Genomic DNA, 19,998 nt, shown 5'->3' with positions numbered 1-19,998 from the left:
TCAATACATGTACAAGAAACGAAGCTGTTACGAGGCTGTTACCAATAACGGTAAGAAGCCAGTCAATGTGAAGAAACCCTATCAATTTTAAAATGCTGCAAGCATTCGCGAGGTCTGGCCATACTGTTATCTGACTGATGCTAGACTTACTGTTATTTACGGTGTGCAATGTCTGGAAATAGCAACTGTCTCATAAACTCACGTGCAAGGACGATGACTCTCATCTTGGTAACTCAGCAGTTGTATTGTTTGCACCACTCATGATCAAATCGTGTCAAACGCCTACTTATGTGAACCTGTATCATGTGAGTGAATAGCCTTTTTTCCGCCGATCACTTAAAAAAAAGTATTCTGGCCATGTTATGTCCAGTAGCTGCCCGTGCAGACAACAATCACAGCACACATGTAGCTACAGATATATATGATACTCATTGAAACGTCATGATCAACATTTCAAGTTCTTAGATTTTGCATGCATTCAGTGCTTTGTAGCTAGAATTTATAAATAAAAAAATCTATGCTTAACAGTATGGCTGTCAGATGATCGACCTTTGCCAATAAGTGTAAGTCACGTCATAGCTATTTACTGCATATCATCCATCAGTGAAGTGCAAGACACCACTCTGAGATCAACCCTAACAAGTTATGTGATACCTAGCTGTTGGAGTCAAGAACTTTAAAACATCACGTCATGGGAATACAATTACAAACAAAAAAATGCAATATTATGAAATAAGTTATATAAGACCTAGTACAAAGTTTTTGACGACTAATGGTGCGGCAGAATCAAACCCAGCCATATCCAGCATCCCTGAATCATTAGGATCAGCCAATGTAAAGCCATTGGAGCTCATAGCACATACAATCAGCTTGGCATTGATTCCCATTGCCTCACGGTATTGCTTGAGAGCTTCAGAAGGGTGAACTGCACCGGCCCAGGTCTCACAGTCAGTATACACAATAAAAACATCAACAGGCACTTTATTCTTTTTAGCCCACAGCATTGGTTGAGCACAATCTGTTCCACCCATATTGATCTACAGTGTGAATAAATTATACCAATACCTGTATGTTATGCTGTAAGTACAATATTCACCTTTCTTATGGTGGTCATTACATCATCCAGACGCATTTTAGAATTGATACCAATTGGCACTAAATGTGCTGAAAAACCTAGTACATGATAATTTTGCTCTGTCTTCATGGTCACCATGGTCATTGCAGCTGCTGCACAGGCACAACTAATACTGGAACCAGATACTGAACAGCTCATGGAACCACTAACATCCACCGCTAGGAGGAAACGCTTTCCAGTAGGCTCCACGTACTATAGTGTATATCCAGTAAACCCAGCATATACATATGCACATACAATTACCTTAAACGAGGCATAGAAACAATCATCCAAAGCTGACACGATAGCTTGGTTGGGTTGCCAAGTAAGTTTACCTTTATCTCCTTTGCCTGCCTCATAGGTCTTCAAAGCAAGCAACACGTTAAAAGGATGTATACGAGCTTTTTGAAGAGCAGGTTGATCTCTTAATCTCTTGCATACTTCAATGGCAGCCTCCGACAAGGGATCCAGTACACCAATGGATGTCATCTTTCCCAAGTTACGAATCATCGCTGTCATAGGCATCTTTTCAAGAAGTGCTAACCACACCTAATAACAAGTTAAAAGCAGAAACCCAACAGCCAAATAAATAATTTTATAGCAGTACATCAGAGGAGGTTGGAAGTGTAATAAGCGCAATGAAAATTTTTTGTGTTAATTGAATTTTTGAGATTGTAAGGCAGGGTATAGCATGAAGGAGGGCAGCAACATTAAATGTTGGCCGTGAGATACTCATTTCTAACCTTCTTCGTGGTGGCCGGTTATTACTATCATTCGTCTGGAAGCTTTCTTTATCTTTCTAGTCTCGTGTGATCCCCAATTAGGACGTACGCCACTAGTATCTTAGTGAAGTACACTGTATACATGTAGGATAACTTCTTGGGTGTTTATTCATACTGTTTTCTCGAGTAGGACTCCTCTCTATCATTCTAGCTCGTCAACAAAGACATTTTACTGCATCCATGGTAAGGCGCGAGATCTCACGTGATTTATACATAGCCCAAGTTTTAAAAACTAACCTACAGTATTCAGTGGGGCTTAACGGGACTCATTGTGCCAATGCCATGTACTTGTCATATTTCATTTCATCAATCGGGAGGTATTTCAGCACCCAAGACGGTACAGTACACTTTTCAATACAAAACCATTGGGCTCACGTGCACGCCTCCAACCTCCTCTAGCAGTACATGTACAGTACAAAAAAGGCCTCTATAACAAGGTGGCTTTAACCTATTAAGCTGTGTGCATGTCATGAAGTACATCTTAGCTGCATGTTTGGGACCTCATTCATAATACATAATATATTAGGGAGAGTATCCAATACTGTATTTAAAATAATATTATGCAACAGTCATCATTACCAAAAAGGTGTTAACTTGCTTCAATACCCTTTCTAAAATGCATTTAACATATCATGTACAATTTATTTTTCAGTGGGTATTGATGATAATGAAGAGGTTGTAGCAAGAAACCAGACACCATCACAAAAGGTACAGTAGAACAAAGAGACTCGAAAGAAGTTTAACCTATCAACGAACACTTATCGACACTACCAATCACCCAGTTGGTGAAGAATACAGTAATGATACTAATGCAGAGCCACGCACATGTGAAGAGAAATCGCAATGCAACATGAACATTTGGAAGTGATTGCAGGTCTTCCTTTTGATATATCAATGCCTATCAACAGGTCTTTCACAGTGAAGCCTTGTGTAGCCTTCACTGAATTACACCAAGCCTTATCTGCAATTATGAAATGTGATAACAAATTTGGGATACTTTTTCATGCAGTCATCAACCTGAAGGTTTTTAGTGGTTTATACCTGGAATCATGAGATTATAATGGTAAGAGGTAGTAAACGTGTTGTGGCAGTGCAAAAAGAGACTGGCTGCACGAAACTAAAACTAAACGACCAAACTAAAACTAGTAAACGACCCGCAAATATGCTCATTCATACTGGAAGTAAGTATGAATGAGCATATTTGCAGGACTACACCTCACCTTTGCCCTTGTGAGTATACTACTGTTATCATAGCGAAATGCCATCTCTCCCAATACCCCTTTGTACAAAGTACCCCCACCATTGTCTCCATTTTTATTTTGTGACGTAATTGTGGATAAGGCTCATAAACTTTAAATACATACAGTACTCTCCCTAAAATATACCTTTGTCTTTGTACTTGTAACCCATGCATTCATAGGTAACTTACTGGTTTTGAGTTGAGAAGTTGGGTTGGAAGGTGTTCTCGCACTAAATTGTACTGTTTGATAAGACCAACAGCAGCACCCTCATCAGCAGATAAGACCGAGTCAACTGCTCTGAGAAATGCTAATATTTCATCTCCCTTTTCAGACTTTCCCATAAATTCTTGTGTCGCCACATCAATGCCTTTCACTACATATTTGAAAACGCTCTGAAGCAGTGGATCATCGGCTTTCACATGTGACAGTCGTAGTAGATCAAGATGTGACCATCCATTGCGCTGTTTGTACTTGGTAACAGCCATTGCCAAGTGTTTCGGATCCTTTGTCAAGTACCAGGATTTGATTGCCTCGCGATGACACCTTCCCCATCCAGTGCCTAGACTCAAAGCTTCACAGAATTCCACAAAGGTAAACAAATGAGTTGGTATACGACAAACTTTTGACAAAGCTGTATAAGCGGCTTTCTTTACTTCCAAGTTACCGTCCCTAGCACACAAAGCAAGAGCAAAAATAATTGGATTTTGCTTGGCTGCACGACCCTCTACACTAAATTCCACAATCTCTTTCACTACTTCTGCTCCCTTTCCGTTGCTGATTAATCTGAGAATGGCCTGTGCGTTCTCTTTTCCAAGTTTCTTTTCACCGATGTAATAAGTGCCGCCCTCTGATCCCAAGCACAAGAATCTTCTCAATCGTTGCATATCACTGACTTGGTACGAGTACCCACCAGCACTGTTGGGGACCATCCCAGGTAAGGGTTGCGACTGAGGAACTGAAGCGTCGGCCATTTGTGATTACCACTACACGATTACGAAGCAAAAAAAAAATAATAATAATAATCACGTGACCATGCTATGTATTTGTGATGTCAATATGTATTAAACACTGGCTTTACTATATCCTTCATGACGCTGTAATTGCTCGTTTAGTATAAGAATGTGAAGTTGCTTTAAACAAGTGCAGTATTATTAGCTCCACTGAACATACATATTTAGCACAATATTTGAAAGAACATGGTGTATACATGTGATGGCTATGGATGTCAATGATTGTGCAATCGCATGCTCTCACAAAGAATACAAAAATATGTCAAGTACCTGGTAGCATTGAGTACAAGTATTTTGTGACATTCCATTCCTAGAGTTTGACTGATGAAGAATCTATATTATTATACTTTCCTTACGAAAGAGTTTACTTGATCTGCTATTAAAAATTATCATAATTATGACAATTCTATGTTGTCAAAAGATCATTTCTTTCATCAATGAACAACTGTGAATTTCTTCTGTGTTTAGGCCATGCCTTCTAAGTATGTGTATCATGTGGTCCAATGTATAATTGCTATACATACCTAACAAAGAGCTGCCCGAGGATTTTAAGTACTGCATAATTAAATTGTGAAACAGTGGGCTATAGCTAATATAAGACTTAGAGGTAATATTTCACTTTTAAAGTGCTGAACATGATTTTTTGCTTGCCGGCCTAGTTATTATTATTATTTCTGCTTTACAATGTCCAGTACTGAAGGTCTACAGCAACTTTTCCCCAAAATCCATTATTTGGATGTGTTTTGTTAAACACGAACACTATTAGCTACAGGGTACTTCTTTACACTGTGCAAAATAGCTTGAGCTGGAAAATCAAGCTTATCAAAGCGTGCAATGTTCATTTTGTAAAATTAATATGTATGTCATTTTGAAAATACTTATATATATCACAAAATACTTTTGCTTATGAATTACTACACTTTATAACTACTTCCTGCAATGTTTTTAAATTGTTTAAAAACAACGGCTGCTTTATTAGAGTATCTGAAGTGGACCTCAGATGACTGGCCTATGCAATATTTTCAAGGTGCTTCCATGCAGCTAGTAAGAGGCATGGTTGATATGATCAATCACAATAAGTACAGCTAAATCGTCAACAGGCATGTCGAGGTGCTTGATCATTATTGGTGCTGTTAGATCATAAAGGGGCATAGTCAATTCTATTGTGCAGCTACAGGCATGGTGTCTACAGCACGAGCGGCATCTAAATATAGACAATGTCAATACAGAAAATTAATGACACTTGCTGAAACCCAAAAGGCACATACCACTGGTGAGTTTATTACTGTGGAGCAGTTGGGGGGGGGATAACTATATGATAATGAAATTTAATTATACAGTGGATTTTGAAGCATAGAGCAGAATGTATGGGCTTGCCCCCATGTATAAAATTTTTCATATCTTCTCTTATGTTCATGCAAATAAATTCTTTCAGTAAAGTAAATGTAATTATAGGGTCATTTACTAGAGTATCTTGATCTTCTCTTGTAAACATGCATAAAGTTGGGGCATGCGCCTATGTTGTGGAGTAAAATGGTGGTCATAAGATGTATTGTTTAGCTTATAGCTTCACAAATGTGGTCAGGCAGGCAAGCAAACTAAATAATTTTGGTTTGGGAGGTTTTTTAAAAAAATCAGTATTTATTCTTCTGTAAGGGTTATTGTTTTTAATGCTACATCTGGCATTAGTAACACTAGACTATTCTATTCCATCAGATGCTTTCTGGCGGATAAGATTTTCTATGTTGGTTTTTATGGGCAACATTTTGGGGTGTGTGTGTGTTTGTCATTTTGGAGCGACCCTAGTATACAGTACTATCGTTGATCATTGTCCTTAGGGTCATTCCATACCAAATCAGCAACAAAAAATCTGCAACCCTTTTGATTTTCATGAAATTTGGCACAAACATGGACCCCACCAAGAAACTTCCTCACACTGAAATTTGGCTCATTTCATTGGTCTCCCTTTGAGTTATGACCACTCAAAGTTTCTGTTGAAATTTCATTTTGCTTACATGTCTTCAATAAAATGACCATAACTTTGTGTGTGATTGACGTAGACACTTCTGGTTTAGATTTTTGAAATGCTTATTAAATTCTCTTTATAATGTTTTATAATTACTCAAAGGAAAAGGTCAAACCACAAAAATGTAGCTTTTTCCCTTTGATCTTAATTTTCAAAAATATATATATATTCTTTATTTTTGGTTTACACGTTGCTCTAACACCCATTATTCACAACTGTGCATGAGTTTAAAGTTGGAGCCAATAGTAGATCATGAGTTATAAGTGTTAATGTGTAGCCTTGTAATCACTGCTGTTTATATGGTTCAAGTATGCAAAGATGCAATACCAATTGCAAGTAACTTTATGTCACAGTCATTTTATACATAATAATTATATTGTTGGTTTGCAAGTAAGGTTAATTTTTTTGTTTCAGTAATTTACCCCTTATCAAGCTTGTATATATTGTTTCTGATTATGACACCAAGTCTATTATGTATGTAGTAGTGGAATATTGAACTTGATCACTAGCTACAGTAACTGCTACTGCTACTGTTAGCATTCATGTTGATTTTTGATATGCAAGTACATATTATGATACACAAATGTACCAATAGTGGAAACTGTCTAAGTCAGTTAGGGCCAAATTTTTTTGGCCTTAATATGCAGGTGGCTATTTATATACATAGTTCAATGTGTATAAATGTCTTACTAGAACAATTTAAAATTGGCCTTAATAGAAAGGTGGCCTTTCATTACAGCTAGGTGGCCGCTAAGACAAGTTCCACTGTAATTTGGAACATGCACTTATAAATAAAACATGATGTTATGTAGCTGCATTCTTTGTTCTTAGCACATGCATGAATGCTACTTCAAATATTGTAATCTACTACAATATAGTTTTTCTAACAAGTAGTAATGAATGACTGATGCACTAGAATGGCTTTAAAATCTTTTCAACTTACACCTTCAAAGATTCAATTTGTGTACTGATATCAATGCATCAGATTTCGTTACATGTCAAAGTGGTTGTAGAGACCATCATGCAATATGCACCACTTTCAGTCTCAACTTATACTATATCTGTATTTCATGATTTAACTTGGAAGTTAATTGCCTTGACCCTTCTTTAGTCAATTATTGATGTATTTTTACTTAAAGCTATAGATATGCATAAGTGTGCAATTGCTGTAGTGAAGCTTTTGTACAATGTAACACAAATTTCTGTGGAACATTTCTATGATTCTACAATTCTCAATTATAGAATCAAAGTACGAGCTACATTGCTACATCTAAGTAGTTTCATCATAATACAGTCAATGTATGAAGTTTAAGCTGGTTACCTTAGGACCAAAATTTCTGGACCTTAAAAATGTGCAGTACATTTGCATAAGTGTATAGATTGTCCCTTATGGAGTGGTGGCCTTTCTATACAGGTGGCCACTAAGACAGATCATGGATTCCACTCTATTCCATCAAATTTTTTGACAAATAAGACAATGCATAGTGGTTTTAGAAGTGTACATTTTTCCAGCAAAGACATCATTTATAGATACAAACATATACAGATGGCCTTAAAGTGGTCAGTAGTAGATATGCCCTTTCAGGTATGATTCAAAAGGGAAAATATCTTAGCAGCCACTTTAAAGGCCACCTCTTTATAAGGGCCAAATTTAAATAGGACATTTCTACTCTAAAGCAACTATATGAAGCAACCACCTAGGTATTAAGACCAAGAAGTTTCGGATACCACTAAGAAATGGCATTTCAATTCAACAATTCCACATTACGTGTACATATGTATAACTGTGTTATTTGCATCCTGTAGTTACTATAATTTATTATACACACATTAGATTGAAAACTATCATCATAATCTGTGGCAGCATTATTATCATTATATACAGTAAGATTGAAAGAATAGATTGGAGTTTCATTAGTTGTACAGTAAATCCCCTATAAATATAGATACCTCTATAATAAGGCCACCTTGTTATAGTGGCCACCTCTATTATATAGGACACATAAACTTACAGCAAAAATATAATCAGTGATTCCTTCATTAGGCAGCCTAATTATTGCTCCAACTTTCTTAGCTTTAAAAGTGGCTCTGTTAGTATGGTTTCACTGTAGTGAACCCTTGTCAATACAAACCCTAACTAATTTAATGCATAAAATGATTTGTGACATACTAATATAAGGTTACTTGCAATTGGTATTGGAAATTGCTATCTACACTTAATCATTTATACCATACAAACAGTAGTGATTACAAGGCTACACATTAGCACTTATAACTCATGATCTACTATTGGTTCCACCTTTAAACGATGGTTATTAGAGCAACAAGTAGACTAAAAATAAATTTAATTAAAGAATATGTATTTTTGAAAATTAAGATCAAAGGTAAAAGCTACATTTTTGTAGTTTGACCTTTTTCCTTTGAGCAATTATAAAACATTATATATCACCTAAACGAGAATTTAATAAGCATTTCAAAAATCTAAACCAGAAGTGTCTATGTCAATCACAGACAAAGTTGTGGCCATTTTGTTGAAGACATGTAAACAAAATGAAATTTTCGACAGAAACTTTGAGTGGTCATAACTTAAAGGGAGACCAATGAAATGAGCCACATCTTAGTGTGAGAAAGTTTCTTGAAAGGGTCTATGTCTGTGCCAAATTTCATGAAAATCGAAAGGGGTCCAGATTTTTTTTTGTTGATTTGGTAAGGAATGACCCCATAGCCATTTAACAGACATACATAATATAACAATAACAACTTCATTCGTATATTAGAGACAGTAGTACTTGATCATCGCAACAAATATCTGAAGTGACATTCATTCAATGTGTATCAATCCCTAGACATTTTCTTTTGTGTAAAATTTCCCAGACTTTTCTACAGGCTGTGCATGTAAAATGCTCTAAACAATATTTCTGATGTAGGCTCTCCATTACAGACAAATCCCATTTGGCAAAGTATTGACTGTATAGGGTTCTGTTGTTTGCAATGTTGTGTATTAGTGCAGCCAATTCTTTAGGGCTATAGTCATTTGCAAATATTAGACTGGAGTTAGCAGGTACCATATCAAAAACTGCCTTATCACCATAATATATGGGAATGCTCCGTGTCAGGTAGGCATGGTGAATCTTTTCTGTAACATAATCAACTTCTACAGTATTTTCAAAGGCTATCAAAAACTTATATGGAGTTTTCTCTAAAAAGGCCAACTTTTCTTTCTCAAAAGATGACTGACGAGTTTTCCAAAAATCACCTGGTGTGTTTTTCAAGCACCTTCCCCACTGGTCTATTGTTATATACTTGTTCAATTCAGTTAAATAATCATTTCTCCACTTGTGCTTGCATCCACTGATAAAGCCTGCCACAAGATGTTCTCTTTCATCTGGTACTGTTGGTTGTCCCCTAGTGGCAACTCTTTTAGCCAACTTGCTACCACAAAAGAAAGGATTGGTAATATCTGCATCTCTTCTATATGATATTTTAATATCATACTGATCAGGTGGCGGAAAATGGCAGTTGTGACCCTTTTCAGATTCCAATGTGAACACAATCATTACTTGCTTATCAAATGTTCTTTTATAGTTTAATTTATTATAAATTCCACAGTAAAATATTGCATCTGAGGATTTATTATCATGATTAAATAAACATTTTCCACCTCCAGGCAATGGCTTGCAATGATGAGAGCGAGTTATGTAACCTTGATATGACTTTCCAAAGTAATTTTTGCTTATTGCATCAAATGCATCCATATACACAGTAACATCATGTTTAAAATCACACTGCAATTGAAGACTGTTATTGACATCATTATATTCTCTATCATGATAGGTGTTGGCATAAAGTGAAATAGTTTCTTTAAGTGTACTTGAATAGCGAGTTGAATGTTTGGGTTCAAATTGTTTAATGGCAAAAATTTGACTGTCATACATTGCAACAAAACACACTATTAATCCAGCACTCAACAGAAGTACACTGATCACACAACACCGACCTGTAAGTGTACATGGAGAGTATGTATATATGCAATATGGAAATAATAAAAGCCAGAACATGTGAAGGATTAAATGCAGTGTCAATACCGTGGCTACCGTAATTCATTTTCATTTTGTACAAAAATTCCATGATAAAATGTTCTGTTTTGTGTAAAAATATTTTCATGATTTGACTATACGAAACTTAATTAATATGGCCGCTCTAATAGAATGTCTCAATCTTCTGCAGTACTAGATTTAAGCTTGATTCTTATTGTGTCTTAATTAAAGCTAGCCAATAGCTAAAGTATTATAACTAAAGGCAGTAAGCCATACAGTTAAATTATAGCTAGCTAGTTATGCATAACAAGGTGCAAAAAGTTTTGGTATAAGTTTTCATATATTTTTTCCATATGAAATTTATTTTTACAACGAAAAAAGGTGAATTGCAATATCTAAGAGGAAAGTAAAGATTTGTATGTTATAAAAACTAGTCCACTATTGAGTAGTATTGATTGAACACAGAAGGAATTCTGGAACCCAGTTGTAGTTTATAAAATGTAAGACCTCTCTGCTCCATGCATCCACAACCCTTGGTATGCACTCTCTACTGAATCTTCCCTGTTGTGGTATAAATTTAGAGAACATATAACTCCAAACTTGCCTATTGCTCACCATACAGCATGCTGTATATTAGGGATTGGGCTTCTTTAGCCAAAAATGTCATCCCAATACCAGCCTCACAATACCATCATGGTGCCTTGGTGAGGTATAAGCAAGCCCAACAACGTCTACAGAGCAGCCAAAAACGCTTCCGATAAGTTGCTACAGAATTTTTATTTCGCAGAATTTTCTGCTTACTAATTAACTAACTAACTGCCTGCCTGATGCCTTCAGGCAAATATAACTCGACAACCACTAAGGCTACAGGGACTGAAGTTTTCACTGCTAGATGTTGCTTCAGCCTGCCTTTTGGCATACCACAGTATGTACAATGCATGCTTCATGGGCTTACCTGTGTCCTCCTTTGTGTCCCATTTGCTTTTGCTGACAACACAAGGTGTCAATTCGTGATAGTGCAGTGAAATGACTTCCCTACCTAACGTAGTTTTCCGTTGTGGCTCAATTGATTTTTTCATAGTGTTCGATCAAGAACATATAGCTGAAAATGGAGCATAATATATTGTAATGGTACAGTAATACTTGATAGTTGGGGTGTACGCTCAGATGAAAAGTTGATTTAACGGCATGATTGTTGTCATTCTTCCTTTTGATGTGGTATGCAGGGGTTCATGAGTCATAACTACATTATCAATTTTAAGAAAACACAAACAAACAAGGAATTTTTAGTTTGATTAGGGATCATAGCCATAAGAAGTAGTGAAACAAGAGAGATCACCTTTCATGACTGAATTAGGGATTAAATGTCAACTAGTATATCTGCATGTGTAGGCAACCTCCCTTGTTTCATACTTTTCATGGCTATGGTCTCCAATCAAACAGAAAATTCATAAGTTTTCCTTCTATAACCAAAACTGCCTAGTTGTCTTGAAGGAAAAGTGAGGCTGGTTTTGGGTGATATTTTGGACAGGAAAGCCCACACATTCTCTATTATGGACTATTGATGATAGTTTGAATACATTTACATAGTTTATGACTACTGCCACCCCAGTGTACAAAGTAAAGTGTTTACATGGACTATGGCTATGTTCAACCACTCTCTATCACAAGATGACTCACACATTGCCACTTGGTGATACAAACACATGCACAGAAATTTACAAACAGTACCTAGACTGCACATAAAAACCATTCAGCAAATGTTAGTAATGAATGTTAATATGGACTTCATCTGCCTTAACTGATTCACAATTAAGTTCCTGACAATAGCACATCAATTAAGAAGTACACAAACATACAGTACACACATATGGCAATTTACTCACGTCTTTTAATATAGCACATGTCACCACTATAATCAAATCTCAAATCAGTATAGCTACAAAAATTAATTGATGTATTATCATTTGAAAGGCATCCCATGTAATATTTGTATATAAAATGATTAATACATGTTCTTCTACATACAGGTATTTTAGTGTGGTTGTTTGTTTAAACTCTGCAACCACTGATTAATGTGATTGTACATCATATTGTTTTCAGAAACATAACATATGTATGTTGTACAGTATTGTTTTAAATTACAGCCAGTCCAACAACTGTTTGATGACAACATGTTACAATTATGCAGTGTCAAAAGGGCAAAGCAAAAGGTGTACATTCCATGACAACTCTGTGTTTGTATCTATGTTTGTCTATCTGCCACACGTGACAAAAATGCTTTGTGAAATAAAGGTTGTATAGAGCACGTACTTCCCACAAGTGTAAGTTGTGGTTTATTCATATGGGATGTAGTGAAAAAGTTTAAGACACTTTTGGATAAGGAGTTTGGCATGTAGAACACTTCTGGGCATCAAATCCCTTCCCTGCACATCTGTTTATAAAAACAGGCCTTGTAGATTTTCAACCTTAAATTACCAGCAGTCAAAACTATACTTTTACAAAAAGTCGTTAGTTATGCTATAAAGTGAGTAGTACTGAATAAACGAATTTAAGAATAATTAATGGATTATAATTATCATACAACATGGTAGTGCTGTGTATTAGACATTCTCACAAAAATTACATGTTGACTATTTCAAGAGATGGCCTCACCGAAGAAAAATATTACTAGCCAATCTATACATGCCTGTGAGTGGCATTTTGTACATGGTACGTATGTTATACCAGGGATTTAGCTAATATATACACCCAAACACCGAGGGCCGCAGGCTTGAGGGGTAAGGGTGTATATTTCTTTTCCATGAATTTATACAGAAATTTGAATGAAAAATATCCAGTCCATGAAATGTTAATGTTTCATACATTGGAATCTATGAACATTCTATGAATTCGCAAGGAATTCGGTATGAAACAGCAACCTATTTCATGGACAAAAATCTAGTAGTGTTAGAATAGCTGACTGCTCTATTAGAGCATTTCAATTTAAAAAAAATATGCATGAAGGGGCTAAAAATGAAAGTGAATGGGCTCTAACCCAGCAACCCCACAGGCATTCCCAATAGAGAAGTTCTGATGAGTTGACAGTTTCCTACCCTGGCTCAAAGAGAATATTACTGGTGCCATTTGTATTCTGACATTGATAAAGCAAGTTATCAAGATCTATGTGTTCGGGATATTTTTCTGTATTCAGCATAGTCTTCAGGTTGAGGTTTCTAAGTACTGGCTGAATGCAGAGGAAATCCTGGATCACAGGCTGTGTGGCTTCTCAGGCACTTGCCTAGATTACAAGCTGTCTGTGAATAAATTCACCACTTGTTTTTTTCTGAATTCGGTGTAGTTTTCAGGTTCAGGTTTCTGACTCCTGCTACAGGCTAACTTGTTGCCTCCCTGCAAGTCCCTAGAGGGATAGTTGAACAATGAATTGGTAAGTCTGTTAGCACTGTGGCAAGAAGATTTCAGGACATATTCAACCTTTTGTACATCAGACTAGACTTCTTAATATTTTGGCCAGACTGTGAGGAATTAACAAAAAAAACTACGCCACTTTGATTTCGGCCAACATATGTGGCGACCATAATTGACTGCTGTGAAATAAAAATAGAAAAGCCTTTGAATCTTGCGGCAAGATCCTCAACATGATTGCAATATAAACAATTGAAATGCTTATAGCAATTGCACCACAGGGAACCATTATCTTTAGAGGTTTTGATATTGCTGAAATAGTTGCAGTGTACACTGTATCAAGCTTCCCTACACATTTCTGCCTTTACAGATTAAGGATGTAAATCACTATAGTAGCAGAAAAAAACCAGAAAGCTGGCAAATCTACGAATCCATGAGGAGAGAGTTATAGGAGCTACCAGGCAGTGTTACTCCATTTTTTAATGTCTACACTGCCAATACATTTCATGACTGCAAAATCCTCACAGGTATTAATAACAAACTGCTACGTGTGTGTAGAGTATTAAATAATACTTGTGTACCATTTATCAAGTATATTACATGCAATGTACATTTGAATAAAAATGCAGTCACAGCACATATGAGTAATATATAAACTTTACTTTGGTCTTTGATAGCTTGTATACTTTTTCTACAGCAAGGACAGTACCACTGTCTCATCTTAGGAGCAGATTGTAAATTCAAAAAACTGAGGTGAAACCACTAGCTCTCAGGTCAATTCTCATTATCAAAACACACCATTTCTCTCCCACGTTGTTCCTTATAATAGCAATAATTTTAGTCTACAGAAGTCGAGCTGCCATCAACTGGCATTACTTCTTTTCTAGTGCACCATTTCTCTAGTACCTCAGGTAATGTTGCTACCATGTAAAACTCACTGGACCTCATCAGAATTTCAGTAATAAGGTCAGCATCTGAATAGTGTAGAGGGTAGGAACATCATCTGGAAAAGTACATACAACAAAATTTGCAAACTTTATGCAACAAGCTGGTAATAATACTGGTGTGTTCTTTTTAAGGAACAATCTTCTCAGTTGTATTAGGATTATGATCTTTGACAGTAAAAGGACACTTTATTTTGAGGACTCCATCACCACAACAATCACATCAAATCAGGCCATCAGGTGTGGCAGCAAGGAAAGGGAACCCCTTACCAACAAATAATTCAGGAACAAAACAATCAAAGTTTGTGTGACACCGTTTCATGTGTTTTACACACATAGATCTCCCTTGCAATATCGTATAGTAAAAAACTTCGGCGGTAAAAAACTTTTGCGAATTTGGCGAATAGCGTTCAATTCACCAAAGTTTTTTTTGCCAATTATTTTAGATGATCACACGAGTACATTGAGTAACTAGAACTTGAGATGAAGGTCAGCTCGTACCACCACGCAATAAAGATCGAGCTGACTTTGGAGATCTTGATCTTCCTAGGAATGTGTCCCACAGTTGTAAGCACTCCTTGGGATAGTATTTCCAACCGGCTTCTCGTTCGCACATCAGTTAGTTCATCGTCTTGTGATGGATTTGGCCAAATACTTTGATATACGTGATAACCTCTGCTACTGGAGTTCACTGAAAAAGCAAATACGGTCACTCCCGGCATCGCAGGAGATAGAAAAGCACACCTTTGCTAGCATGTCGTTAGATCAGTAACTACAAAAGTACTGCTACAACAACAACACTAGCTACCTATACACTTACTACACTACTTAACTGACGAGTTGACACCTTATTGTTTTATCCTTACGTACCGTACAGTAAAAACTTTGGTGAATATTATTTCAATCGCCAAAGTTTTTCTGCCAATTTTTTTCAACAGAGGGGTTTTGTCACACTTTTTTTACCACCAAAGTTTTTTACTATACGGTAGTTTCATGGTCACACCTCCAATCAGTTGCTGGAGTAGAAAATTTAAATAGAGATCTCTTTATCTAAATGAAGACTGACTTACAAAGAATTCCTTGATTTGAACTGTCCGAACAGCAGATCTTTGACATAGAAGAAGCCACAAGAACACAACATCATTGTGATGAATGGTTTGTTCAAAGAGTGAAAAAATTACAGCTTCTAAGATGACAGCTGCTTGTCATACCGATCCAGCTTCTCCCTCCATTAGCTTAATAGAGAATACAGAGAATTTAATGGTCACATAATTGGGCTAACTTTTGGAGTGTAAGAAACATCAAAAAATTGACTTGTGCTCTGCTACAGTGTACTTTGTTTAAAATTTGCAATTTATGATCTTCAGTTGGTGTCGTCATGTTGGCATTGAAACTCATGCCGACTATTACTTTGAGGTGATTTGAGAACTTTGTGTCTGTTCAATATCAGATGGTTCAAATGAGCACCTCTTCTGGTAAAAGACTTATAATTGGTAATAATCTAAATCAGCAATCCTAGCAATAGGTATACTGTAGGTGACTGACAGCATATTCCACCTACATGGCAAGCTATTGATCCTAGGCATGCTTCATTGTACAATGGGCACACTCCACAACTCCATCTTTAGCTGTTTTCACCCAGAGATTTAACAGGGGCTCATTCGCTTGCTGAGAGCGCCTAACCTAAAAGCATACGCATAAAATAGTCGAACTGGAGTAGTTATATAGTTATACTATCCTCACCTTTCCAACAACAACATATAATACAGGTTCCGTATCTGCTTTACTGCCACTGACCAACAAATCCACAAATAAAATATTTGCAAGCGCCTTAACTCTTATGAGCTTTAATCTGTTTGCTAGTGCAAAAGCTGGTAATAAATAACAGGTAGTTTTTGAAGTCACTGGTGGAAGGCCATCAAGGTCAAGCACTGTTGTAGCAATAAGGGTAACTGTATCTCTTGTTTTCTCATAGATATCAGGTATCTTCTTTTATTATTAATGGAGAGTTTCTCAACATACAGTAGTCCACTCCCACATCTGCTCTGGTATGAGAAGTCACACTTGGATGCAAAGCCATTTAGCATGCACTTGTTAAACAATATGGCCAACCATTTTCGTTACTATGGAAATGGAAAAGCTCTATTAAATTAAATCCATAAGAGACAACCAAGCGCTATACAAGCATTGACACAAAGCCTAACAGATTACTGTAGTATTATAAACCATGTGTAACTCCTTGTCTGCTCTGTAATCAAACACTAACCCAGAGAAAAAAAACTGTCTTAAGGACTGTCATTTTTATATTAGTTTGTTTGTCAATATTATTCCAAATTACTCATGGCATGCTTACCCATTACTCTATAGATGTCAACACTCATGCCAACTTGGTCTCTGCTTTACCTCATGCTTTACTCAGTTTTTAGCACAGTTAGTCATAGTTTAGAGCCAGAGTGAGAGTGTAGCCAGGAGCTTGTAAGCGCCATAAGGCACATATAAGCTCCTGGTGTAGCTACAGACCAATTTCGCAAATTCAGTGAGACCATATTATAAATCTAGTAACTATGGTCAAACAAAAAGCTATAAGCTACACTGCTAATAGTGGGAGAGTATTTGAGAGAAAACCATCATTGGTGTTGAAAATATGTATGCATAATATACAAAGCAAAAATAATAAAGGCATGTGAGACCTCGGGCAGTATGCGAACCAAGATACGAGCACAAAGTGGACACATAGAGAACAATTATGGGCATTTCAAAGTACAAAAAATAGGAGGAAAAAAAGGAACAGAGTGGCTATTTGTATGGCAATCATGTATGAATAGTTCTTATACTATTTGTATGGCAGTCTCATGTGATACAAATAAACAGGCTAGTTCAATAAATTACGCTTCTGGAAACTACATGTCGCTTTTGGTCTGCAAGTTGTTCAATAGTGTGAACGTCTACTCTACATTGGTACATCTTTCACTAGAGTAAATTGTCGAATGCTTCAGTGAGGGGAAGTATCAAGGATCGCTTGTGATGTAATGTTGACGTTTCAGCAACTAGTACTCTGAATCGTTGGCAATCTGTGCACCAAAGAAGGATGAAGATTTGGTTTACTAAATAGGCCATATAGTTGTAAAACAAGTAAGCTATACAGTGTACATTAGTTGAATCATCTTTTACAGATTGTACAGCATGAAAAGTAGCCACCCATTGTACACACTACTTCAAGGTAAACTCAAACTAAACAGCAACCCATTGAACAGTCACCACTACAAGATGAGCAACAGTCCAACCACTATCTCAACATTGTTGGAAAAGGAGGAAAGTTAACTCAATTGTAGTCATTGTTACCATGGTGTTAATGAAAGATTTATGATTTATGAGACATATTATTGGCAGTATCAAGAAGCATCATGATGATCACATAAATGCAGCTCATCATGCAGCTCTTACATGACCAATATCCTGACTTACAGAGCCTAGAAACTATTGTTGGAGAACATTTTTCAGGTTTGAAAAGTTTGACTGGATGTTGTGTTATGCAGACTATCAAGTGTCATACACTGGCTACGATCACTAGCTAGGTAGCAATCAAAGCTGTGTCAGATTCTGAAGTTTAGATATGACAGCATCTTATGCAACTGACACAGCTATCATGTTTTTTTTTAAACAGATTGCTGAGTACATGCATTCCTAACGACTGGAGTGTATGCTGGCATGTTTATCATGCCACAAGGAAATAACACATGGTCATCTTATTAAGTGTCTGAAAAACTGGCAAGATGGCTCCCTTTCCATCTAATAAAACCATAAAGAGAATGCCGTCTAAAACAATTGAATGTTTATTGCAAGTACAGGTTATAATTACCAAATAATTCAGAACACATGTCAAGAAGTTGTTTACAGAATAAGCACCCTGCATAGTGTAGTATATTTGACCAGTTAATAGTCGAGCTACTATAACTTTCAGCAAGGAAAACCCTGTGGCTACTATGAGCAGAAGCCTGCGGGATTAATACAGATTCAGCTTCCACTAATCTTATTATATTGATCATTTTTCGTAATACGTGTATATTCTCTGTTGGTTAATACTGGCTGGATAATACTGTTTTCTGATCTGAAAATTTGCTTATTTACACGTTAGTCAGATTTATATGTCATTATTTATAGGCTGTTGCTATTGTTCCAGCAGTCACGTGAATAAAAATAAAACTTACACAAAAAAGGGTCCTCAAATGAAAAAAACAACAAAACACAATGTTCTTGATAGGAAATTGAACCCGGGACCTCCAGTGCGTGAGCCCAGCCATTGTGCTACGTGGCTCCCAGCTACCCAACTCCCTAGTTTCTACCTTATATGTCTCTGAGTGGAGTAACTTCTATAAATATTGAAGACAAAGGTAAAGAAGAAACCAAAGCTGAAGACAAAGGTAAAGAAGAAACCAAAGCTGAACCCGACCCTAACCCTAACGTTAATACTATTTTCACGTCCCCTAAAGTTGAATGCTCAGGGCAACCTACTACTGAGACGCGTGCCCTAAAGTCAAATACTCAGGGCAACCTACCAGACACGTCCCTAAAGTTGAATGCTCGGGGCAACCTGCTAGACACGTGAATACTCGGGGCATAGCATACAACTAGTGTGTTTGATAGCGAGAGAAATCTAGTGGACTGCCAGAACAATATCCCTGACAAAATATTTCCGGCTGCCGGAACAATAGAAGCTTCGTTATTTATGTCATTAACTGTTGCATACTGCCTGCATACGGATATGAGTGAACCCCATTGTACTCAGCACTGGAGTTTCTGGAGGGCAGCTAGCCAAAGATGGCACTGTGTGGGTAATTAAAAGTGAGTGCTCTGTGACTGCTCTATTAGAACTATGAGATCGGAAATCAAAAGCCAAAATTTAAAAATGCCTAACTTTACAGGCCTATGTATGTATTTACGTTTGTATGAATATGTACATACGTACGTACATCATTATTACTATATGCACTAACTTACCATGAGACCTCCTCTCTATACAAGGTAGCTGCTAAAGTCCTCGGCAAAAAAAGCCGTGCGCCGACCCAAAATATTAGAATACAAATGTCATCAAAAATATGGCAGAACACAACGAAATAAATTAAGACATTGATATAGCCATTTGTAGGATCTACAAAGCAACGTGTCACGTGCGTGGGCGGGCGGAGAAATTAACAGAGTGTATGTGTACCACTTCTAGCTCAACTTTTAAGTTGCTTAAATTAATTCTCAACGTAGGCGTTCATGGACATTTAATCCCATAGTTATAGACTGAAATGTAGGGTATAGACTATAGTTATGCCCCTTGCTACTCTTTTCCCTAATCCACTCCTTCTACTCGTTTCGATTAGTAATTAGGCAGTCAAATTCATGATCAGCCAACACTGAACTGTAAATAGCTACTGAGCTATTCAGTTTTGT

General features: G+C 36.8%; 2 protein-coding genes across 3 annotated transcripts; both read right to left on the bottom strand.

Annotated features, from left to right (window-relative positions):
* Positions 1-659: 659 nt before the first annotated feature.
* Positions 660-4,144, bottom strand: LOC136254480 (RNA-binding protein RO60-like). Its single transcript, XM_066047174.1, has 4 exons — positions 3,326-4,144; positions 1,379-1,663; positions 1,097-1,327; positions 660-1,037 (listed from the first exon to the last, which is right to left on the bottom strand). The coding sequence occupies exons 1-4, from the start codon at positions 4,106-4,108 to the stop codon at positions 738-740; spliced, it is 1,599 nt and encodes a 532-aa protein (XP_065903246.1). The 5' UTR covers positions 4,109-4,144; the 3' UTR covers positions 660-737.
* A 4,757-nt stretch (positions 4,145-8,901) lies between these two features.
* On the bottom strand, positions 8,902-19,641 carry LOC136252964 (alpha-(1,3)-fucosyltransferase 10-like). 2 transcript variants are annotated; one of them, XM_066045549.1, is made up of 4 exons: positions 19,558-19,628; positions 14,278-14,618; positions 12,097-12,149; positions 8,902-10,170 (listed from the first exon to the last, which is right to left on the bottom strand). In XM_066045549.1, the coding sequence occupies exons 3-4, from the start codon at positions 12,113-12,115 to the stop codon at positions 8,999-9,001; spliced, it is 1,191 nt and encodes a 396-aa protein (XP_065901621.1). In that variant the 5' UTR covers positions 12,116-12,149; positions 14,278-14,618; positions 19,558-19,628; the 3' UTR covers positions 8,902-8,998. The 2 variants fall into 2 exon arrangements, with proteins under 2 accessions (XP_065901621.1, XP_065901620.1); XM_066045548.1 differs by lacking the exon at positions 14,278-14,618 and having other exon boundaries at positions 19,558-19,641.
* Between the last annotated feature and the right edge of the window lie 357 nt (positions 19,642-19,998).

This window comes from Dysidea avara, chromosome 4, assembly GCF_963678975.1.
Source record: "Dysidea avara chromosome 4, odDysAvar1.4, whole genome shotgun sequence".
NCBI classification, from domain to species: domain Eukaryota; kingdom Metazoa; phylum Porifera; class Demospongiae; order Dictyoceratida; family Dysideidae; genus Dysidea; species Dysidea avara.
The sequence above is the reverse complement of the archived record's forward strand: the minus strand, read 5'-3'. Positions and strand labels throughout refer to the sequence as shown.